The sequence below is a fragment of the Colletotrichum lupini genome, chromosome 5 (genome assembly GCF_023278565.1).
Source record: "Colletotrichum lupini chromosome 5, complete sequence".
In the NCBI taxonomy this organism is placed as follows: Eukaryota; Fungi; Ascomycota; class Sordariomycetes; order Glomerellales; family Glomerellaceae; genus Colletotrichum; species Colletotrichum lupini.
Genome location: NC_064678.1, coordinates 6,645,626 through 6,668,296, shown reverse-complemented (window position 1 = coordinate 6,668,296; position 22,671 = coordinate 6,645,626). Strand labels below are relative to the sequence as shown.

Below are 22,671 nucleotides of genomic sequence, written 5' to 3'. Positions count from 1 at the left end.
TAGCACTGTCAGCTCGTGTGTGGGTTGGGTCCGCTTGTCTAGACATGCCCGCATGCCGCTCAGCATGCATACAGATGATACCACCTGACTTCTTGTGCCCACGCATCGAATTGTGACCCTGGAAACTTTCCACATCTTGAGCCAGTCCACTGCCCACTAGAACCAACGAGCCCCTGTGTATGACGGCTAGGTGCGGATCATTCTTCCTTCTGAATGAATTTATTGATCGAAATATCCCCGCTACCCCTCCCATCCCCTATCTTCATCTCAATCAGTCGAACTTTGAGTTATTAAACCAAGAAACTCCCGCTCTGTCCCAGCACTACCCTGACCCATGAATGCCAAATTTTGAACTGATGTGATCCTCCACTTACCAAAGTATCCATCGTTGCCTTTTCCTGGGTTCCCCTCGCTCCCTGTCCCACTATCCCTAGAACGGTCTGGGCCTAGCCCGTTGAGAGTCTGAAGTGAAAACATCGTGTGAACCTAATGCCCTCTTTCGGAGCTGGGGTTCTGGTTCCAGTCCTCGCTAGGTGCCGCTGGGGGCCGAAAACACACCTGGCCGCCTCGTGCAAGAGCCAAGATCCTTGGTAGATCAAAGATGACAGGGTCAAGGAGATTGGTGGGATGATAAGTGCTGTATGAAGAATAGAGAGGGCTGGCCGTCAACCTCGGAAAACGGGCATCGACTGACGCGATGCGGGAGACCGGAACCCGGAGTTGACAAGCGTGGTGGACAAGGAGGGCCCCATTCCACTCCTAGAATCGCTCACATTCCCTCCACTCAAGACGAAGAAAAAATAAGATAACGTCAACGCCAACGGCATACACTGACCTGGCTTACTCTTCTTTTGTCAATGGCACCACCCACTTTCTACCATTCGTGTATTTACTTGCTGGTCAAGCTTATTGGCCCCTAATTTACGGCCGGAGCGGAAGTGAATGACTGCAGCTGCCACCTGTGCCTACCACCATGGCAGCAAATCATCGCTCAATCATACCAGAACAGACTAATGAGGCTCAGAATCTGCCAAACTAGCTTCACCGTGCCAGATCGGCACTTTTACCGGCCAGATTATCGATGAGAGCGCTCCATATAAGAAAGTCGAAGCGCAATGCCAGATGCCGGGGTTTCCAAAGCAAGTTGCTAGACCAATTCCTCGGAAGACAAGGACCAACACGCCGGGAAAATTTTGAAAAGGAAGGGGAAAAAATGAAAATCAACCGCCAATCGCAGAGCGCCGAAACTGAGGGGGTAGCCTCCAGATCATCCATCTCAGTGGCTAAACCTTTGCGAGATCACGACGGAAATGATGACGTCCACAGTGTCGACAAGACTGCGATGGACCGGCGAGTGAACAGAAAATTAGACATTGCTCTTCTCCCGCTGTTGTCTCTGTTGTACCTATTCAACGGTCTGGATAGGGGCAACGTGGGAAACGCTCAGACCCAAGGTCACGAATACTTTACGCTTGGCTAGCTGTGTGCCTAAGTTCATCGATGTCGTACAATACTAACAGCTGAAGCAGGATTTACAAACGACATTGGCGCCGCGCCGGACGATCTAAACCTCGCCGTGTCTCTGTTTTTCATTACTTTCGTTTTGTTTCAGCCTCCCTCTGCGGCTGTTGGCCGATGGCTTGGGGCTAAATACTGGATCCCGATTATGATGGTAAGGAGGTTTCGTCCAAACGCCACGCCAACAATATAAATGAATCCATACTGACCCCCCACAAAGCTTGGATGGGGATTCGTGACCATCTGTCAGGCCTTCATCAGGGGCAGAGGTTCGTTCTCTTCAAAGAGTCTTGCACGTTCTCTGAGCTTAATCTGTTCTTCAGGTTCTTTGATCGCCACTCGCCTCCTGATAGGCGCCTTCGAAGCTGGCTTCTACCCGACTGCAGTCGCTTACCTCTCTTTCTTTTACTGCCGATACGATCTTGCTGTGAGAGTTGGCTTATTCTACGGACAATATGCTGTGGCTGGCGCATTTTCCGGGGCAATTGGTAAACCCGCGAACATCAGACATGCATTCGTACCCTTGGGAGAATGCTGACATGGGGACAGCATACGGTGTTTTCCACCTCAGAGATGGACCTCTGAAAAATTGGCAATACCTCTTCATCATTGAAGGGACGCTGACGATTCTTTTCGGTCTCATCGCCTGGGTCTTCCTTCCGGCAGGTCCCGGCTCGGCATGGTTTCTGACCCATGAAGAACGACGCTTTGCTGCAGATAGGATCAAAGCCGACAGCGTTTCATTTACCGAGCATGCCTATGACGCCCATGGAGTAGAGACAGATCGTCTGACCCAACGGGACTTCATTGAGACTGTGAGAGATTGGAAGTTTTGGTATGTTCTGGTATTCAACATTTGCGCCAGCGTCCCCGGGCAGGCTTTCTCCGTCTTTCTACCACTAGTTGTGCAAGGGTTGGGATATTCATCAATTCAAGCAAATTTGGTAAGAAGAGGAGTAAACCTAAGAGACAAGAGCGTACAGAAAGACTGACAGAGATTGTGCAGATGTCTGTTCCTCCATACGCGTGTGGTGCGCTTGGATTATACCTCTTTACCCTCAGCTCCGATTATCGGTAGGTCCCTAGAAGCCTCGATAGGGCCATGTTTAGATCTGATATCTTTCAAGCAAGGAACGAGGTTATCACATCTTGGGGGGCATCGTCATTGCCGTCGTAGGCCTGGTAGCTACCGTTACTGTCGAATCGAACGGCGGAAAGTACGCTGCGCTATGCGTTCTTCTTCTCGGTAGTTACGTTGCTGCTCCATTAACAGTCGCGTGGTTGAGCGGGAATACCCCAGGTAAGCAACGGAGATGGCTAGGCGACTAGATGCAAGCGGAGTATCAGGGAACATTGCTGACTTCTCTCACATAGAACCCGGAAAACGCTCCCTTATCCTCGGTCTCAACGGTTTCGGGAATCTGTCAGGCGTCATCGGTGCGCAGCTATACCGCGATCGCTACAAGCCAGGCTACAAGATCCCATTTTACGTAACCCTAGGGTTTGTTGCAGTCTCGTTACTTGGATACCTTTCGTATAGATTGACTCTCGCCGCGGTCAACCGAAGAAAGTTGGAAATCATGAGACAAAAGACTGCAGATGAGATCGAGAGAGAGCGGCTGGACAACACGCGTTACGCTGACAAGAAGTGGACGTTCATATATGGTCTTTGAGCATGATAGGTTACGGAACAACCACGTTGTACCTAAACATCAGAGAAGAACGCATCTGCTTCGCGGCGTATCCGCTCGGCGATGTCCGAGATATCAGTCGAGCTCTTCTCCCCGTCCTCGAGCATGTATCCGTCGATGAGACCTGATGGTACCCATTCAAAGTACACGTTCCTGACATTCGCTTTTACCATCTCCTCGCCAGACCCTGCCCCAAGCGAGCTATCGATGGCCTTCGAGGTATTCTGTTGTGCTAAGTAGCTGTGCTTCCATGAAGCAGCGACCTCATTGACATCGTTCTCTTCGAAACCAGGTGGATCATACGGCAGAATCTTCTCACTTTCAGCCAGAACGAATACCTTAGCTTGAGGTGAGCTGTGCTTAGCAGAGAGAATTGCTGGTAGTGAGCCTGTCTTGTTGCTCGTTGTCCCATATCCGTCAATGATATCCGCACCAATGAGGACCATGTCCACTTCCTTACTAGCGATTGCGGCGGCGGCGTCGGTATAGATTGAGACGTTGACTCTCTTCTCCCTTTGCCCTGACTCTTGGAGGTGGTTGACCAGGCTAGACGCCATTGAAACCCCCTCAAACAAGGGACGAGACTCGAGTACGCGGATATCAAATGATGAGTCTAGGCCTGCGATAGCCCTCTTAAGACACTCGAGGATGGTGGAACTCGACGATAACGTGAGAATCCGGATGGGCTGCCCGGAGCCGTGATGTGTTCGTAAGGAAGCCTCAAAGGATTTCGAGGTGCCATCGATAGAAGAGTCCCTCGATGTTGCAAAATCGCCTACCTTCTTTGTCACGGAGTCAAGGAAGGCCTGGGAGACGTTTGCATCCTTGGCCTGCTGTACCTCCTTCTCTATGACGGACAGCGATCGCACAATGTTGTTCAGAATTGCGGCTCCCATGCTCTCTCTGCCATTCTTCCAGAGATGCCAAGCGGCGAGTCGAGCATTGCGCCACCACTTTTCCACAGAGCCATCTTTCTCTGCGCTGGCCTTCTCCCCAATTACGGAAAGAAGAACCTGAAGCGCCTTGCCCGCCAGCTGCCGCGCTCCGCTTTGGTGATCCTTCTGCAACGCGAGCAGCCCCTCACTTAGAAGCTTTCCTCTCCTCTCGCCGAGTTCAATCTCGAACCAGATGCGTCTTAGACTCTCGGCAAGTCGCGGCACGCCACCAAATTCATCGACGTCGCGGACCTCGTGGGGGTCGAACCACTGGAACCCCTTGTGCTCCCAATCGATCTGAATGCGGGACTCATCCTCGTGGGACTTGAGGCGGAAGGCGAAGGGATGGATAGTCCACTCGCGGCCAATCCTCTTGTCGGCGAAGACGTAATCCTTCCCCTGGCGGAGTAACGTTAAGGTCGCAGGCGTAAGCGTTGTCTCTTCGCGGATCTCTCTCCAGGCAGCATCCAGGGGTGAGGGGTCGTCCTGCTCTATGCTGCCCGATACCGGCGCGAGATGATTGCTTCAGAATTCTAGTCAGTCGCATAGATATACAAGCGTCATCGCAACCTGTATTTGTGGAGGTTGGGGCATGAGCTCACGGATAAGTTCGCACGCTGTCACTTCTCCGGAATAGAGCGACCTGCGGCCCCCGATTGGGCGGGAACTTGAAGATAAAGGATGAGACGACTGCGCGGCGAACCATGGTCTTTTTTGATGGTTCCATCAGATGAAGTCTGGCTTCTGAGAGAAAATCTGCTTCACAAGTGGCCTTCTGCGGCTGTTGCGGACCTCATGTGAAGCTTGTACTGGTAGGACGTGACCAAGAGAATGAGGTCATCACGAGGAGGAAAACATGGCCAGAATGGCAGCTGGTGACAGCCGGCAGCACAGTTCCATATTTTTTCACGCGGGGTCCCAGCTGAGCGAGAATTGACCCTTGGTCTTCCGCATCGACAGTGAATGGTGTTATTTCTATGGCATAGGCGTGTGTGAGGTGAAGAGACGAAAAGAGTAGTCAATGTTCACTAATTGGCTGCGTGTTATTTACGATGCTCAGGGCAAGATCATGGAGCCCCAGCCTACTCAAGCGACATCTCACCCACTTTATTAGGACCTCTACGAGGGCCATACGATACTCAAGTTCATAGACTTTGACTCGATACTTGGAATCAAGAATGGCTATCTATGGAATCATCTCATTCTTGTGACACCTTCTAAGTAGTCACATTCGTCAGTTAGATCGTGAAGTTTGGGCTTAGCGATGAGAGAAGGGCACAGCGGACAAGACAGGTGATGGTAGGCCGTATGAGGCCTCGGCGATTGCCGCCAGAAAGTACGGAAATGAGTCGAATGCATCTTCTGATCCTTGAGATGAACTCGAACTTGTCAGAAGGCGATCATCACGAGTTCCAGTCGCTGACGGGTGCAGACTCGTTGGCATTCACTTCCAGGTAAGCTCCGAAGTGTACACCCCCGATTGACAAACCCCTTCGTTTCTGAATTGATAGTGTCTGGAAAGATTGGCAATGCTTTGAGACCCAACGAAATGGGACCCTGAGAGGTGACCGATGAACCTTGAGACCTTTCGCTCAATACATGAGATGGCCGATTTCACCAGCCTCGGAGAAAAGGATGCTTTAGAACTCATAGGAAACCCAATGGGCACCAAATCCCAGATTATCTAGATAGTGTTCTTGTAGTGAACTCAATGCAAAACCGTGAGAGAACAGCTGACGATAGAAGGAAGCCGCGAGGGGCCTCTTATCCGACCGGGCCGTGACCGCCACTTCTGGCGTTGCTCATGTGAGCATCAGTCCTGGCGCGACCAGCTGCATGTGATGTTCAGCCTTAAGAACCGCATGCCAAGTAGACAGCAGCCGGTGCCTAGGAAGGTATTTGCATCGGGTGCCGGCCTTGATGCATTGGCAGGGGGCCCCAAACGCTCATTACTGAGCAACGTGGCAGTGAGGTTCGTATCGGCTGAGGCTTGAACAATGCAGTCGCTGCCTCAATAAGCCTAAGATGCGTACTGAACAAAGACCAGAGCACACATAGATTGCATTTAGCGGTGCTGCTGGCAGTGCAAGGCTGGCGCAATCGCAAATAGCGGACATGGCTGTTCTAACGGGCAAGCCGGTTGTCTCGAATCTGATGAATCGGCCGATCCGCGACCATAGGGAACGCGCAATGAGTGAGGCAGCCGTCATAACAATTAGTGCTGGCAGAATCTCATAAATTAGAACGAGTTCTCTGTACGTAATATGCGAGAGAAGTTCTTCATACTCATGTCTGTGACACCCCTTCTCTGGAGAGAGGTCGGCTTTATGCCAAAGGGTTCGCGGACCGGAGCTCCCTCTGCACATGACCAACTTTTCCAAAGTTTATGTTTATCAAGGCGCTACTGGGACCCCGGGCAACGTGATTACATACTTATCTTATGAAGAATTTACTCCGTACGAGCATGGTGGTGTCGGACGAAGCCGAACCAGGATCATCAGCAATCACGGGAAAAAATTCCACGACCGGCGATACGAGGAGATGAGCTCTCACCACACTGGCCGGACATGAGCTAGGACTCACCAGCTCTAATGTGATAGAATAGCAACGTGAAGTGGCGTCTGACTTGCGCTTGCCTGAGGACAGAGACAATCATCTGGGGGCCACGCGCGACGAAAGCTTCGGCCCCCGTCAGTCGTGTTGGTATCTGTAGACGCTGCAGGGTAACCGGCGGGAAATGTGCCACAAGAGGAGGTTGCAAACCAACAAGCTATTCCGCTGGCCCTTCATCTGACCGTGGGGGCGCTTCACAGAATGAAAGATTTGCTATGCCGATTCGTTGAGGCATTCTCAACGACCTCCACGGCGGGTGGAAGTCGTCGTTGACCTATGGGTTGAGTGGGACAAGTCTAATGAAGTTTAAATCGCCATCACCAGACTCTCAGCTACAAGTACGATTTGAATCATGTGGCTCAAAAACATGAGCCTAAGAGGCAAGGCAGTGGGATGAGTGGCTGGCGTAGGAAAGACCCCGGGTGCTTGGTGAAATATTGAGGCATGAAAGACGCAAACTTCTCCGGGCGAAGGCCATAAGAGGAACACAGGGATGGAGCGCCAAGACGAGCCGTTCCGCCGCAATGAGTGAATACCCCGGCGCGTGGACCAAATTAGGAGGGCAGTGAGCGCCTAGCTCGTAGGTAGTGAACCGTGAGGCTGCATGTCAATTTGTGCATATCTAGGTATTTCTTCCCTTTCACTGCGAGCCGTGTGAGACCTAATAAGTGAGACTGGCCGGTATGAAAAAGTTGCAGCGACAATCATCGCGGTGTGTCGGGGGCTTGGTGGGCATATTTCTCCACCGATCCGAAAGCAATCGGCCGAGGTCACGATTGTGCAGGTTGGACGTCTCTGACAGGTCAATTAAGTGGTCTATCCGTGCCTAAGCGAGGATTCCTGGCAAGTTTGTCGGGGTATGGTAGCCGCTGAGTGTCTGCAGGTGCATGTTTTTGAGAGGCAGGGTATGGGACGTGGATACGACGGGTATGTAGATGAGATGTGAGTTGATTAAAAAGAATATCTTGGATGTATAGTGAATAACCTGGCACGCCTGGGATGAGAATCGAGATGAGCAACGGGCGGGAGTTGATTTGGCCATCGGCGAAGATGTGCCCCAAGCTCATCCCGCCTCCCGCCTCCCGTCTCCCGCGTGGGCCGTGAAAAGAGTCAATGGCGACGTAAGACGGGACGTTAGTGGCGCCCTCCTAAGCCGTTTTTGGGGCTTCCGATCCATGTTTACTGGCGGCTGGACTCGGGGTACCGTACTGGACAGTGAACGGTTGGGATTATTGCAGCATAGAATCTACCGTTAAGCAGGCTTAGCAAGGCAAAGCAAGGCTTGGACATGGAGTGTCCTCCTCGCCCTCTTCTCTCGTCTCGGGGCAGGGCAAGCTAAGGCCCCGGGTACGTTAGGCACACAGCCCAGGCCGGTTGTCAGGGGTTCGAATCAATGATCAACGGTCCCCGAATCCTTGGGGGTCGAAACATGACCGGGGAGGAGGAGGAGCCCAGGAGGAGAAAAGAGGAGGGGAAGAGATGCTCCGTCAACGCGCGCGTGTACAGCATGGCAATCACTTGTGACTACCCAGATGTGTGATTTAAGCAGGTAGACTTGCAGGTTCGTCAAGCGCACCTCACAGCAGCGCTTGAGAGGGGTGGGGAGGGGAGGGGAGGAAGGGGTCGCTAGAGTGTGCCTTTCCTCGCAGTTTTTCTGCTTCAGCTCGATGATGGACCCGTGGATTGCGTGTGAGTGTGAGAACGAGTGAGCATGGGCATGGGAGTGAAAGTGAGGGTGAGTAAGTGTGCGAGTGAGTGAGTGAGTGAGTGATTGTGTGAGTGGGCGAGTGGACTGTGAAGTCTGTGAGTGTGCGGCGCCCAGGAAGGAAGGCAACTAATTATGGCGCCTTACCTTAATAATTTATTACCCGCCAGGTTGGTTTGGTCGGTGTTTGCTTGACCTTCCATGACCTGGTCGGGTAGGCACGCACCCGCTCAGCGCATCCCTGGGGCTTTGGGAAGCTCCAAGGTCTTTGGAAGGTCGCGCAGGGAACGATGCTGTTAAGGAAGTGGGCATCGTCACATGCAAATGACTAACGCGGAGCCACTTCCGATCCCCAAAATGCTACCACCCTCCCCTCCCCTCCACCTCCTCAGGCTCGTCCTCCCTTCCCGGACCACCACTGGACCCTTTTCCTCGTCTCGCGACCACAACGGCTGTTCAAAAATCTCCATTCTCCACGCCATGTCCATGTCAACATCCTTCCGGGACATCTTCCCAGCGAGTAAATCTAACGTTCCACACATCAATCCGGTTCAACTGCTTCTGGTCGCCAACGTCCGCCTGAAAAGAATCCCCAAGGACCAAAGAATGTCGACCTAGTGCCTTGACCTTCACCCGCAAACGCACTTCGGATACGGCCGCCCACTATCAAACCATCTAGTACGCACACCATAGACCAACAAGTCTCACCCCCTTAAGCGTCACTCCCTTGATTCCCTTCGCCTCCAAGGCCCTGGCGCCCACTCTCCAATCCCACCGGAAGTCTCGAACTCGGACGGGTCATATCTGCCGCTGCCTGGCTACCGATTTCCGGGGTACACTGAGCTACCAACCGGTCCAGATCCATCGCCGTGTCCGTCACCGTCACCATCACCATCACCGACGACAAGCCTACCTTTCATCCTTGACCGACGGCGACACCTCACCACAACCTCACTAGCCTGCAATACCGCACTTCGCACATTTCGCCTCTCATATCCAACTCCGAACTTGAGGTCCGGCGGAGCGGTGACATGCGGCCTCACTCTCCCGCAGAACCAGGATGCAGCAGCAGCAGCCAGAACAAATCGAAAACTCCAGCCGTGCATCTCGTTTGCCTGTCAACCCGCGACGGCACAAGGTAGCGCCAGAGCAACGGAAGCGTGTTGCAACAGCGTAAGTCGCTTGTGGAATTACTAGTATCTTCATCTTCTACTGTTCTTAGCCTTTGATTCGCTGTATACATTCGTCCTTCTTTCCTACCAACCACGTTCCCTCCGTTAAGCAGCATTTCTTCCCCAGCACATGTTACTCTCATCGCTGTCTCATTTTTACCCTACAATCAACGTACTGAACTTCTTCCACAGGTGCAATAGCTGCAATGTCCGCCGCATCAAATGCTCCGGTGAGAGACCGTGCCGCCAATGCCGCAGCTCATCACGAGAATGCCAGTATCCCACCGTGATCGAGAAAGTCTCCGTGGCTCGGAACGATCTAGATGATCTGAGGAGGAAGCTTGAGATTGCAGAACGGGCTCTGCAGATTGCCGTACCCGACGACGTTGCGAGACGGCAACTGTTGCAACAGGATGTCGACGTGAAGGGGTCTCGTGCCGGCTCGGCTCCGTCCCTTACACCCCCAGAGCCCCATGATTCTTACGGGGAAGCCAGTAACGAGATTGTCGCTGAGACCGCCGATGGACGCACACTGCACGACCAGGATGGAAGAGCCCGTTTTCTTGGCGAGACCTCTGGCGCAACATTCCTTGACTACCTCAAGGAGTTCATGTCCACCGTCTTGCCACTTGCTTACAACCCGCAGTGGCTGTCACCGACGCCAACTAGCGGTTTGACATTTCTTTCTTCCCTTGGCAGTTATCAGACATACGACTCTCGTCCGATTGAGGTTGAGTCGAACGTGGACCCTCTTTCACTGCCTTCTCGGGACGAAATGGCTGGTATGCTTGCCGACCTCCGAAACTTCATCCAAGACGGCAACAGCGAATTCCCGTGCGGCGGCATCTACTGGTGGGGCGATCTCAGCCAACCACCGCCAGCGCCCACCGTGTCTGGCGACGTGAAGCCCGAGGTGTTTCCGTCCGGGACCTCTCAACAGGTCGTCTCCGACAACTATCGTCATCTTGCATTCTACCATACCGCCTTTGCCGTCGCCTGTCAAGCGAATACCACGGCGAGTTCGATGCTGGTCCCAAAAGATTTGAGCCAGATTTACTTCGCCCGCGCCCGCCTTCTCCTAGGTAACCCTCTCGATATCACCCGGTATACCATCAGCGACGTTGCTGTTCTAGCACTGATGGGCTTCTACCTTATCGAGATGAACCGCCGCGATGCAGCCTACGTCTACGTAAGCAATGCCATGCATATATCCATTATGCACGGCGCCCACCGTGGTTGGGTCGACGAGCGTGGGAAACGCGTTTTCTGGACTCTTTATATTCTCGATCGCTGGTTGAGCTGTCTTATGGGCCGTCCTCCCATTATCATGGACGATGCTATCCGGCTACCACTGCCTTGCGATGATCTGTAAGTTCCCTTTCCCTATCCCAGTCCTCCGGCATCCTACTTGATGGAGATCTCCGATGATGGATTCCCGTCGAAGCAATAAGGCACTCGTCTAACGCAATGGTCAACCCCCGTGTAGTGAAAAGCCAGGGTCTTTACCCCCTGCAGCCGGCCTTCGAGCCCACGTCGAGCTGGCCCGCATTTCGGGCCACATTGTCTGCAACACGTATAGAGTCGCCCCCTGGGATCGTGGTCCCGGAGGTGCGGCGCGGCACATCGACCGAGCGCTGCAGTTGCTCGGGAGCTGGCAGTCATCACTGCCGCCCACCCTGCAAATGTCTACGTCTCATCCAAGTAGCGATCCCTCATGCTGTCTCCTGCATATGGCATACAACCAGGTAAGCTTGATTTGCCCCACCGCCTTCCTTTCCCTCCTTGCGTTGCGTCTCCGAATAAGGATGGGGTCATACGTTTCCCCCTCCTTCCACTTCATGACACCCCTCTCCCAGTCTGGGAATATAGAGGACAGTCGCAACCCCGTACTAACTCAAAGTCTTCCCGGATCTACAGCTTCTCATCCTTGTCGTCCGCCCCATCTTCTTTGCTGCTGTTAAAAAGACCTTTGCCGAGCGCTACATCACCTCAGACCGTCGTTGGGAATTCTCACACCACGCAGACCGCATAAGCTCCTGCTCAAAGGCGGCGCATGCAAACTTGTACCTCGCTCGTTGGCTGATGCGTCTCAACGGTGGCACTCGCAAGTTTTTGCAAGCAGGGTTGCACTACATATTCAACGCCGCCATTATTCTCATGCTGGAAGAGCTTCTCGTCTTCTCGCCAGCCACGGAGCCCGACGACATCAACGTCAACTTTGCCATCAGCGTCTTTGAAGAAGAGGCCAAGACAGAAAGCAACTACGCTCGGGACTGCGCTACCGTCCTGAAAGACCTCCAGTCTATAGTTCAGCGGTTGCGACTGGACAGCCAAGCTGTCTATACCGCCCGCGCTGGTGGTGTCAGTGGAGGTCCTTCTACCCCTGGCCTAACGTCGGACGACGTAACGAACGTTAGCAGCAGCATCAACACGCCATCCACATCATATTCTCAACAATCTCAGCATCAAACCTTCCCGCCCGGCCCAAGCCATGTATTATTATATCCCATGACGACGGAGGATGGCCCGATATATGAAGAACTTGTGGCTTGGGTTGAACACAACGACGCGCAATTGTACAGTAATAACTATTCCATATAAACCATCATATAAACAAGAGCCAGATATCACATCAACGTAAGAGCAGTTTCTCTCGATGGGGATCAGTGACGTCTCGAGAGGGGAAAAAAAAAAAGAGTTGAAGATTTATTGAAGCAGGAATAATGGAATTCGTTTGAAAAATCAAAAACAGATAAAACTCCGCGCCATGTCTTTTTTAGTTCTTCACAAGTTCCGAAGAGATGTTGAGAAAGAACCCTGCCCAAGGGCACATACACAAAGAGATGTCATCAGGTACACATGTCCCATGCCAATGACCAATCCAAAAGAGACTCATGAAATGTCTTTCCCATCCCTCTCTCTAATAAGAATAAAGTCGTTAAAAAATCACGTCTAGTTGGAAACGGTCTTGGCCCTCGGAGCAGAGGGGAAGATGGAGTCGACAACCTCGGCCGATCTCACGGCGAGAATTGACAACAGGGTATCACTCAGCTGTTGGGAGGAAGCTCGTCAGTCACAATGTCCCAGATGTAGTGGGGTGATGAGGGAAAAATGAGTTGGCGGGGTTCAACTTACTCCGTGGGTCGCTTCGCAGCATCCCTGCAAGAAAACACCAGCATCAGGCGCCACAGCGCCAGGGGCATATCGCACACGGTAGTCGCGTCCAACCTCAAGCTTCCTCGATCCCGAGGTCGCGTCAGGGCCGGCAATTTCCCATCCATCAACAAGCTCGCGCTCGCTGGCATTGCCGGCGGGGGTGATCTCAGGAAGCAGGTTCCAGCTGTCGCGGAGCATGTCGATGTGGGCGTTGCGCTGGTATCCAGTCGCCGCAACAATCAGATCGACGTCGAGGACCTCGTCACCGGGCAGCTGGTTGACGAAGCCATCCTGAAGGCTGTCGCCGGCGGCGTCCTCGAGGCGGCGGACGTGGATCTGCAGGCGGTCGGTCTCCTTGCTCTCGGTGACCTGAGTGATGTCACGGCCGAAGAGCATACGGTGGGGCCACTTGCGCTCGTCGTAGCCGAGGGTGCGCTTCTGGTGGTAAAGCATCTCGTACAGGGCCTCGATGAGCTGGAGTCTCACGACACCGTAATTGGTCGCCTTGGCCTCCTTGATGAGAGAGCGGCGGTAGCTTTGAGACTTGGGGTACAGCTCGTCGACGTAAGAGGGGTTGAAAATGGAGTTGACAAACGGCGAGTCGTCAGCGGGCTTGAGGAACTCGGAGCGCATCACCATCCACGTCTTGGCGTTAGGGTACGCGCGCTGGACGTCGCGGAAGATCTCGGCAGCAGACTGGCCGGCACCGATGACGGCGACTCTGTAGGGTCTCGAGTTGTCCTTGAGAAGCTGCGGCACGAGCTGGGCGTACTGGGAGGAGTGAATGATCTTCGGGTGGTTGGCGGGCATGACCTTGGGGATGCGCGGCTGGCCGCCGTTGGCGATCAGGACGTTGCGGGTCTGGTAGGAGCTGACCTGGCCGGTCTTGATGTTGCGGGACTTGACGGTCCAGGTCTTGATGCTGCCAGCAGTCTGAGGGTCGGGGGAGACGGAGACAACCTCACGGCCGTACTCAACAACATCGTCAAAATGGCGAGCACACCAGCGCAGGTAGTCCTCGTACTCGGCGCGGGCGGGCAGGAAAGTGTCCAGGTTGGTGAACTCAACTAGGCGGTCGTTGCTGTGGAGGTAGTTGAGGAAGGTGAACTGAGAACGAGGGTTGCGCAGGGAGGCCATGTCCTTGATGAAGGAGATTTGCATGCGGGCGCCGGAAAGAAGCATGCCCGGGTGCCATGCGAAGGCCGGCTGCTTCTCGAGGAAGAGCACCTTGGCGGCAGCTGAGCCGGGAGTGAGCTGGCGGCCGGCCTCCTGGAAGTCGTGCATGGAGACGGCAACAGACAAACTGGCGGGGCCGAAGCCAACGCAGATGAGGTCGTGGATATCGCTGTGGTCGGTGGGCTGGAGGTACTGGGACTTTTGGATGCGGGAGGCACCGTTCTGGTGGCCATTCACACCGTTGCCGTTCTGGTAGGCGGCTCCGTTGCCGTTGGCGTAGCCATTGCCGTTACCATTGTAGGAAGAAAAGCCGCTGCCGGCATCGGAGCCGTTGGTCGGCGAGTCGCAGTGAGGAGACATGGTGATAGGTAGTGGTGGTGGTGGTGGGGGTTTCAAATTACGTGGTTTGGTGTAAGTATGCGTGTGCTGGGTATATAGACAAGTCGCAAACAGCGGCTGGGGGTATTATTTGACGAGCGAATGGGTCGATCAATGTGCCAGTGACAATGCAACTGAGCGGGAAGAGCAGGGGCTTTAAAACCATCAGCTTCATGACCTTTGAAATCTCACTCTTTCGGAAGAGTGGGAGCACATCAACTGACCTTGAGGGCGTTACTTTTCGATTTTGAGACGGTTTGAATAAAAGCCCGGTGTAAAAGTGGGATGCGGGTGCGAAACTACGCGGGGTATTTTTGGGAGTGGTTAGAACTTTTTTTTTTTTCGTCTAATCCTGGCGTTTTCCTTGTGATTGATCCAAAGTAGTCTCAAGCCACACTGTTCGTCATCGACTCTCAAAGAGTGGCGTATCTGGTTGAAGCCTTTGGGTATAATGAAGCTGGGCCACCGGTTGAATGGGCGGTTGAGAGAAGGCTTGAGGAGAGAAATGGGAGCTGGTGAAGAAGAATCAAGAGACGCATGGGAAGGAGAGGAGGGGCACCGAGGGGCTAATATGCAAAACGGGCAGACGTCGATGGATGCCCGCGTCCCATTGAGGCGGCGTGATCGACCGACAAGTTCGAAGCTGGACCGCTGGACCCTCGCCTCGGAGCTCACGAACGAGCAGATGGAGATTGGGACTGGGTAAGGGGTATCCGTACTCTGTACATTATCGTTTGGTTACACGCCCCAGAGGCTAGGGACTAGACGTATTTGGAGGAGCCTACTCAAATTGCAACATTCGGTTCTTCGCGCGAATGGGGCAACATCGATGCCGCGATCCTGTCATTCTGCCGGAGAAAGCCTATAGAGGACAGGACAGGACCCTGGCTGGCCCATCTCTCTTGGGAGAAGAGCTGCGCAGAATGCCGTGGGTAGTGACGGTACGGAGTAGTATAGGTGGCTGCCATAGGTATTGGCGTACCTCGTGGGCGCAAAGAGTGAAGCGCCAGCTCGGCTCAAAGCAAGAAGCCATCCACAACGGACGCCTTTCCACATCCAGGGGTTGGGGCCAGGGACAGAGTCGCAACGGGCTGACTCCAGAGATGGGCTCGCTAGTAAGGGATGCCCTGGGAGGGTCTGGGTCCTGGGTCTTGGTCTGGGTCTCGCAGACTGGAACCCATGCCAAGTTCATGTCCATGGTACTTTGTGTCCATACATAGGTGGTGTAAGTGGTCCTTTGGTGAATGGAGGAACTTCTTGAGTGGGCGAGTGGATGATGGATGGGTGCAGTGAAGGGTTGTATGTATGTACACACAGACAAGAGTGGGAAATGCGCTTCGGTTGACGGAGAAGATTAAGGTAAGGTCGAGAGCAGCACTGCATTGTCGATTGCACGAGGACGGAAAAAGCAATGAAGAACAGGACCCCATAACCATTGAACCAATCCGTCTGAGATGGTGTCCAGCATCAGCGGCGGCGAGCGGCGGTCGCACGCCTTGGCGTCGCTGGCTCGTTTGCATGTGCCGGGCCACAGGAGTGGAGCGGACGGGAGGGATGGACCGGAGGCACAGAAGCTAGAATGAAAATACCGAAGCGATTGAAGGCCTGACGACGGGTTGAGCGTTAAAGCGAGCGCCTAGCGACGACGATGGACCATAGGCGACCCGACGAACGAACAGTTTTCCCAACGCGGGGATGACAACGACGTTGACTGGACCCTGGAAAGGCTCAGCTGATGCTTGTCTGAGGCAATCAAGGTATCGATCGATGCTTTTCTTCTGTCCGATTTCAACCGTAATTCCTGGTATCTGGGACTTTTTCGAGTCCTCGCCTCGCCGAGAGCTTGTCTGTTCGTCATATAGTATTTGTTATCTCTCTTGTTATGATATTGTCTCGAGTCTCTTTCGTGTACTGGAATGCTTCACGTCGGTGAAGTACTTGGGTTGCTCGGGCACTGGCCGTTGAGACTAGAAGCCGCCGGACAAGGGCGATGACATCGAGGCGTGGCTTGAAGAAACTTCACGGGCAAAGTAGCCATGCTCCGTGCAGTAGGCCAGGCCAAAGCCGTCGGTTTACGAGAAACTTGTCGGCGACGCTTTCCTAGATGTTGCAGATCGATGGTGCCAGTAAGACCCACTCCAAATTGGTCGCGATGCAGAAATCGGACGGGGGACCTAGATGCAGGAGGGACGAGGATGTGGGAAGCGAAGGGGACGAAGTACATACAAAAAAAATGCGTTAGTGAACAGGGAGGGAGGGGTGAGACGATGACAGGTCAAGAGGAGAGAAAAAAATCGATGATGAACAGTTTGCACGACCAAGTGGAGTCGGGGGAGGGGTCATGATGCGATTTCGGGGTTATCTTCGGATCTGATAAGATCAAATCTCTCAGGTCCGTCCTTCCTTCCTTCGGTTCAAGGCCGTCCCAGGTAGGAGGGAGGGAGGCTAAGAACGGGCCTATGCCGCCTTCCTGACGTCGCGAACCTTCCATACGTACCTCCACGGTACCTGTGTCTTTTCTAGCTGCATGCCTCAGGTACGTATGCCTACGTATTCGTACACGCAAAACCTGGAACTTTTAGTTGTTTTATTTGGAAGTGTCTACTGAGTACGTATACCTTACCTTACCTTACCTTACCTGCCTGGTCTGTTCTATCCCTCCTTGCACTGAGGTAAGGTAGAATAATGGAAACTCATGTATCGGTGGAGGCTTCTCTTTTTTTGGGAATGGAACATGAAAGAAAGGACAATCAACTTTAGGTGCCCCGGAAGTCACCTTATGCGCGAAACTGTTACAGGTTGGAGGACCATCCTAGGCAAGAACGGCGTACCATTGTCAAAAGTTCTTCCCTACTCAAGGTATTCTTTTGCAAACCGGCTTCTTGTTCATTCAATTGATCTGTACCACAGGGCTGCGGCGCGTCTGTCGAACAAGTCTCGAAGCTCGAAAAGAAGGGAGCCAAGATGCAGGTTGTGTCGCAGATGGTCACCTAGAGACTTGACGGGTTGTGGAATGTGGAAAAACCGGGGCACATGCGATCCAATGCGCGCTGTGGAGGCGGCAGGATCACCAAGAAAACATGAGTCGGGCGATTGAGATGGTGCAAAGCTTTGCTCCGAGAGCGGGCAATGAGACCGGGGGGTTCACGAGAAGACCTCGGGATTGAGGTTCCAAGGTGTGCCATTGCTGGGCCCCGGGGGGTGTGTCGGCATCAACCCCGAGGACTGAAGATGCGTACTTGTACAGAGTACGAGGCTATTAGAATGCATCCATAAGCCCATTGCGTAGTATTGGGAGAGGACCTTGCCTTAGCGCAGAGGAGAGAGTGAATGAATGAATGAATACTTACACTCGCAGTAGTGTGAGCCCTGGCATTATGCAGAATGAGGTACTTTGCCTCCCTTCCAAGACGCACTTGGTGATGGATCTAATCTGACAAGATGTGGAAAGAATCCGTTGCAGTACGTACCTCTCTCTCGTGGAGCTATCCATGCCACACAGCATGCAGTGACTTACAGCCACTATCATGAACGTGAAGACTCTGTTCTTGAGGGAGACAGCCACCCACAGCATGGTGATACCTAGCTAGTTTGCTAGAGGACTATCAATTTGCCTCTTTCAGGATGTAGTGCACAACGTCAAGTACGGGTAAGCGAAGCGGGAAGGCAACATCCTGTTCCGGCGTATCACGAAGAATGCGGGCCGGAGACCGGAGTCGAGGCGGAGATTGGGCAGCTCTGGACAGCCAGATTTGCGGGCGACAACGTGGGCGATGGGAATATGGGGAAACACTGGAGGTTTCTCGCAAGAGCCCCCCGGATCCATTGGCGAGCGTTGAGGTGATTCATGGCTTTGCAGCGGCTGGGAAGTGTATTAGATTTGTGGCACGATATGCCAATGAGCCGCACAGAGAATTGGAAACGGGAGGGAAAAAAGAAAAAAAAAAATCGAGAGGAAGGGGAAGAGAAAGACGAATGGCTGAGAGCAGTCAACCGAGGATATGTCGCCTCGTCGGAGTTTGCGGCAGTGGGGTTTTTAGCCTGGGACGGGACCACCTCATTCAAGATTGGCACATTGGGTGGGTGTGCTGAGTGTAAGGTAAGGTAGGTGGTTGTGCGGTTTTGCTGGTTTTGCGGGAATTTTTGGCGCGGTTGGCATCATTTTGCCCGAGTTATCTGATGATCTGATTATCTAAATCTGATAAGATCCGGGTCTAATTAGGTAAGGCGTACGTACCTGCTGTATTGGGCCCAGTGACGATGCCACGATGGCCCCCGTCCGACCCTCGATGAACCTAAGCCCTGGTCCTGACGAGGCTTTTTCCCTGCCAGGACGGGACTTAAGAGCCACCCCATGGATGAGGAATCCGCAAAATCCATGGCGTATTTAGCGTCAAACCCACCACGCACCCACTGGCGATCATCCACAGCCTTTTCCTGCATCTGTGAGTGGTAAATTAAGCACGGGTATCCGTCGACTACCTGGCATGTATTCGTACACAGTAAACTACCTCTCCAAAGTAGGGTAGTGACAATGACAAGAAACGACGGACGCAGGGAGGCGGCAGCGGGCAGGCAGACAGACAGACAGTGACAGGCAGGCAGGGGAACGGCACCTGAAGAAAAATTCGACAAGCGGCATGGGCATGAGCACGAGGTGGGCGTTCCATGGCACGCTGGATGCACATGTACCTTAACTTGGGTACGTTACCTCACTTCTCCGAGGTCACCACGAATCTGAGCAGGCCCGCAGGTGCAGACTTGCGAGTCGTACCTTACCCGACTGCAGTTGGCTGCGAATGGGAAAGTGCCGTCGGGGCAAACGGGGACCCGACAACAAGCAACCCCGAGCAGGAGCAGCAGTAGCCAGCAGGAGCACTCGCCAAACCAGAGAAGATACCTACCGTGCTACGGAGTACCTTAGGTGGGAACTGGGAAAGCAGGAAGTCACTCTGGGATGTCCCTCCGAAATCGTCTGAACCGGGCAAGAAGTGTCAAGACAGGGAAGGTGGGAAAATCTCTTCACATGGATTCCCACCCGCCCGCCTGCCGAAACTCGCCCGCAGCATTCACCAGGCACCTTAGTCTATTCAGCAGTTCTGCATAATTGTGCCTCCTTGTTCTTGTTCTTATTCTTGTGCAGGTAGGTAAGGTACGGAATACGCCAGGAGTACGGAGTATTCGTACGGATAGGTATCTTAGGTATTCCCCAGCCTGACGGGGCATCTCGCACGCACACTGCATAACCGACCTTGCACTTGGTCATTATGCCTCGCTTTCACTCTGCACCAGAGCAGCTACTCCTCACTCAGACAGACTATCGCCATCTTGAGGTATGCGGAATACCAAGGTTCCAACCTCATTTCTTCAATACCACAAACACCGCTGACTGCCGACCAAGAACCACCGGGTATGGCTCAATCCCGCCGCCTCTCTCGCACCCGAGAATACCATCCAGTCCATACCTGAGTAGGAAGTCAACCTGGACTTCCTTTCGCCGTGTCCTGCGGCATTCATCCACCTATCCACCCACACTTTCTCTTCCCTGGGCCCGTCCAATCCATCCACCACGACGCGCTGGCGACCTCCACCGACATCATCCAAGTGTCCGTCCCATCCCCTAGCCCGCCGAGTCGCCATGTTTCCGAAGGAGGGATACGACGGGTATTGGGGCATCGCCGCTGGGACCTGAACGCTGGATGCCCACCAAGCTGCAGACTGCAGAATCCAGACAGCCTCCTGTGACGTCTGACCGGCTCCTTCTGACTCTTTCGAACCTGAACCCCAACCGTTGCCTCCCAGGACATTCCCAAGATCAGTATGCTGACCACCGCCAGTTATTGACCGCATTCTCGAGACTGCCTCACCCTGTCCTCACCATCGATGGACGCGTACTCACTTCAGCGCTGGCCTCTTGAGACCTTCTTGCAGGCCCTGAGTAGGATATCTCCTTTCCCTCTAATCCGGTCTTCAAAGGCACTGGCCGTTCTTTTCCGATGCCGAATTACGTACTGCCTTCGACTCAGTCTACCCCCACATCTGGGCCACACTTCGCGTCTTTGGCTCTTGCAGCGATACATCGCCCCTCCGCGCAGACGGGCCAGGGACGTGACACGACCGCAAACCTGTGACAGACTGGCAGTGACCCCACGGCCAGATGGCGACTCTTTCTCCATTGGCCTCTCTTTCTGGCGCCTATGTTTGGCCAGGGTCTTTCTCCAAATCCGTCTGTCGCATCCAAAGATCGAGACACAAACATACTAGGCCACTATTGCAGCTTGTTGCTCCGACTTGCCTGAGCGCGCATATGGAACGAACCTAATTAATAACATATGCTTCCTGATCACAGTACATACCATCCCGCCGGCTCATGCCTACCTGTGGATACCACACCAGACGAAGCGATCCAGATAAAACCACTATGTGTGGGCAAAATCTGACCAGCCAGATGCCTTCTTCCCACCACCATCTTGTCGTCTCGGCCAGTCACCAGTGATATGGTGGTTGAGTGGTTCCCCAAAAGAGCCCCGCGCCATCGTCCTCCGTACCGCCCTCTTGACGAATTCCAGAGGCAAGTGCCCGGAGAGTTTGCCGCTTGTAGAAACCGTTGTCCGGCAGTCAGACGAGATCGGCCAGCAGCCGCGAACATGGCCGAGCATCGACGCGGATCATGGCGTGGCGTATGGGGGAAAATGGCCTGTTCTGGATGCGCCGTCAGATCTCGCGCCATGCTTGTGCATCTCTGCAGAACCCCAGCACATGTTTAATCCGAGCCTGCCGTGCCTTCATCCGACGTTGGAAGTTCCGTCGTGGGTTATTGGTAGTGAAGCGTCATACATGAGCAGCTACAAGCCATGAGGCTTCGACGTTTCTGACCGGAGACGGCCGCCGGCCGGCCAAGCTCGAAACCCGTTTTTCCCGCCAGAACCAGTTCCTCGGAAGCGGCAACATGGCTCCCGCTTGATTCAAATGCGGACGGGGATGCATGTCGAACAACGGGTTCCGTAGTGCACAGCAGCTGTCAAGAGCTTTGCCTGACCACAAGATCGGATAAGGCTGCCGGCCATCGGCATGCCGTGCAGGCTCGCCACTGCAGCGGTAGTCGTGTCTGCAGACTTCCGGTCTTACGTTACACATCCGAGTAAACGCCGTCCAGGTTGAGGCAGCCAGAGAGCACTGAACGGGCCGTCGAAGCTTAAATCGTAGCAAAGAGCGGCGTTTCGCCCTCGGGCAGCGCGGCGAGCTCTATTAAGCCATGACGCCATAAGCGCCGGAAATGCCCCCCGTCATCTGGGTCCTCCCTTTCAGTGATTTGGAGGGCCGATGCCTGGCCTCAAACCTGTCCATCCTGCCACAAACCTGGAAAGGAGCGTGGGATGAATATCTCACAAGTCATAACCATTCAAGCTTACGGATGGTGACCAGGAACTTGTGTGTAAGCCGCCCAAAGCGACCAACACACCTGACGCTGCCCCCCGTCAGCCACATCAGGATCCGCTCGGGGGGAGTCTCTTGGTCGTTTCCTTTGTGTGCTGCAAGCGCGGTAGCTTGTCTAGTCTGCGCTTGTGATAAAGCTCTTCAGCCAGCGGACACACGCGCACATAGGTACGCACACACACGCATATACGCCCATACAAAGAGACAAGCAGTGGTACATAGATTACCAACAATCCATATCTTTATTCTGCAGCGCTCCTCATCTCCGGTATCTCCTTGTCAGTCTACCGTCGCACCGGGAGTCGTCACACGCCCGACATACGCACAGGTCACAGATAGCCCTACGCACAGGGCCGAGCCGTCTTGAGCTAGGCAGCTCGCGCCAACACGCCGTCATCATCCACGAATGAACGATTCCATATTTCATCATCGACACACGAAGCTCTGGCGACCTTTCTGGATTGTGCTGCAGAATCGCTCGACGTTTCCCACAGGCTGAGTAATTGCTGCAATCTTACAGGCCAAGAGACCTGCAGCCGACCCCGTGTCAACCCCTCGCATTACCCCCATGGCATGTTGCCCAGCACCCAACTGAGGAACCACGCCGTTACATGACCGGATCTGTGAATCATCACTTGTCTTATTGGACGAAGACCTGTCCCAGCGCGTGGTCTCTTGGACCTCTAGCTGCAGGTCCATCTTGATCTGGGCTCGGGCGCATTGACCGTCGTGCCCTTCCCGTTGAAAAGAGGGCCCCGACTAATACCTGGATACCCTTTGTAATGCTATGGTTTACCCAGGGCTTTGTGCATCGAACCACTTCCCATAGCTTTGTAGAAGAGCTACTGAGAATTTCTCATCACTTTGGGAATAGCATCTTTTCTTGTTGA

At 53.8% G+C, this 22,671-nt stretch overlaps 10 protein-coding genes across 10 annotated transcripts; 4 read left to right on the top strand and 6 right to left on the bottom strand.

Annotated features, from left to right (window-relative positions):
* Positions 1-1,213: 1,213 nt before the first annotated feature.
* On the top strand, positions 1,214-3,191 carry CLUP02_11416 (major facilitator superfamily transporter; the record flags this gene model as incomplete). The annotated part of the gene is made up of 8 exons (XM_049290384.1): positions 1,214-1,454; positions 1,530-1,672; positions 1,739-1,787; positions 1,842-2,006; positions 2,068-2,462; positions 2,525-2,592; positions 2,646-2,818; positions 2,893-3,191. The coding sequence occupies 8 exons, from the start codon at positions 1,214-1,216 to the stop codon at positions 3,189-3,191; spliced, it is 1,533 nt and encodes a 510-aa protein (XP_049147529.1).
* Positions 3,192-3,223: 32 nt separating this feature from the next.
* On the bottom strand, positions 3,224-4,850 carry CLUP02_11415 (NUDIX domain-containing protein; the record flags this gene model as incomplete). The annotated part of the gene is made up of 2 exons (XM_049290383.1): positions 3,224-4,667; positions 4,747-4,850. The coding sequence occupies 2 exons, from the start codon at positions 4,848-4,850 to the stop codon at positions 3,224-3,226; spliced, it is 1,548 nt and encodes a 515-aa protein (XP_049147528.1).
* A 3,969-nt stretch (positions 4,851-8,819) lies between these two features.
* On the top strand, positions 8,820-12,304 carry CLUP02_11414 (fungal specific transcription factor domain-containing protein; the record flags this gene model as incomplete). The annotated part of the gene is made up of 9 exons (XM_049290382.1): positions 8,820-9,079; positions 9,165-9,343; positions 9,421-9,635; positions 9,685-9,766; positions 9,827-9,864; positions 9,912-11,002; positions 11,121-11,379; positions 11,552-12,210; positions 12,277-12,304. 9 exons carry the CDS (start codon positions 8,820-8,822, stop codon positions 12,302-12,304), a joined length of 2,811 nt encoding a protein of 936 aa, XP_049147527.1.
* Positions 12,305-12,586: 282 nt separating this feature from the next.
* Positions 12,587-14,326, bottom strand: CLUP02_11413 (L-ornithine 5-monooxygenase; the record flags this gene model as incomplete). The annotated part of the gene is made up of 2 exons (XM_049290381.1): positions 12,587-12,685; positions 12,770-14,326. The coding sequence occupies 2 exons, from the start codon at positions 14,324-14,326 to the stop codon at positions 12,587-12,589; spliced, it is 1,656 nt and encodes a 551-aa protein (XP_049147526.1).
* A 421-nt stretch (positions 14,327-14,747) lies between these two features.
* On the bottom strand, positions 14,748-16,568 carry CLUP02_11412 (uncharacterized protein; the record flags this gene model as incomplete). The annotated part of the gene is made up of 8 exons (XM_049290380.1): positions 14,748-14,856; positions 14,925-15,064; positions 15,142-15,258; positions 15,327-15,600; positions 15,656-15,721; positions 15,778-15,949; positions 15,999-16,186; positions 16,270-16,568. 8 exons carry the CDS (start codon positions 16,566-16,568, stop codon positions 14,748-14,750), a joined length of 1,365 nt encoding a protein of 454 aa, XP_049147525.1.
* Positions 16,569-17,078: 510 nt separating this feature from the next.
* Positions 17,079-17,338, top strand: CLUP02_11411 (uncharacterized protein; the record flags this gene model as incomplete). Its single annotated transcript, XM_049290379.1, has 2 exons — positions 17,079-17,171; positions 17,255-17,338. The coding sequence occupies 2 exons, from the start codon at positions 17,079-17,081 to the stop codon at positions 17,336-17,338; spliced, it is 177 nt and encodes a 58-aa protein (XP_049147524.1).
* A 73-nt stretch (positions 17,339-17,411) lies between these two features.
* CLUP02_11410 (uncharacterized protein) lies at positions 17,412-17,918 on the bottom strand (the record flags this gene model as incomplete). The annotated part of the gene is made up of 3 exons (XM_049290378.1): positions 17,412-17,600; positions 17,695-17,772; positions 17,862-17,918. The coding sequence occupies 3 exons, from the start codon at positions 17,916-17,918 to the stop codon at positions 17,412-17,414; spliced, it is 324 nt and encodes a 107-aa protein (XP_049147523.1).
* A 45-nt stretch (positions 17,919-17,963) lies between these two features.
* On the bottom strand, positions 17,964-18,787 carry CLUP02_11409 (uncharacterized protein; the record flags this gene model as incomplete). The annotated part of the gene is made up of 4 exons (XM_049290377.1): positions 17,964-18,195; positions 18,339-18,469; positions 18,582-18,639; positions 18,696-18,787. 4 exons carry the CDS (start codon positions 18,785-18,787, stop codon positions 17,964-17,966), a joined length of 513 nt encoding a protein of 170 aa, XP_049147522.1.
* A 225-nt stretch (positions 18,788-19,012) lies between these two features.
* On the top strand, positions 19,013-21,308 carry CLUP02_11408 (uncharacterized protein; the record flags this gene model as incomplete). The annotated part of the gene is made up of 12 exons (XM_049290376.1): positions 19,013-19,206; positions 19,288-19,352; positions 19,430-19,487; positions 19,558-19,754; positions 19,818-19,950; positions 19,995-20,134; positions 20,202-20,282; positions 20,371-20,452; positions 20,487-20,624; positions 20,694-20,767; positions 20,793-21,153; positions 21,197-21,308. 12 exons carry the CDS (start codon positions 19,013-19,015, stop codon positions 21,306-21,308), a joined length of 1,635 nt encoding a protein of 544 aa, XP_049147521.1.
* A 231-nt stretch (positions 21,309-21,539) lies between these two features.
* On the bottom strand, positions 21,540-22,480 carry CLUP02_11407 (uncharacterized protein; the record flags this gene model as incomplete). Its single annotated transcript, XM_049290375.1, has 5 exons — positions 21,540-21,676; positions 21,757-21,906; positions 21,964-22,021; positions 22,104-22,157; positions 22,220-22,480. 5 exons carry the CDS (start codon positions 22,478-22,480, stop codon positions 21,540-21,542), a joined length of 660 nt encoding a protein of 219 aa, XP_049147520.1.
* Between the last annotated feature and the right edge of the window lie 191 nt (positions 22,481-22,671).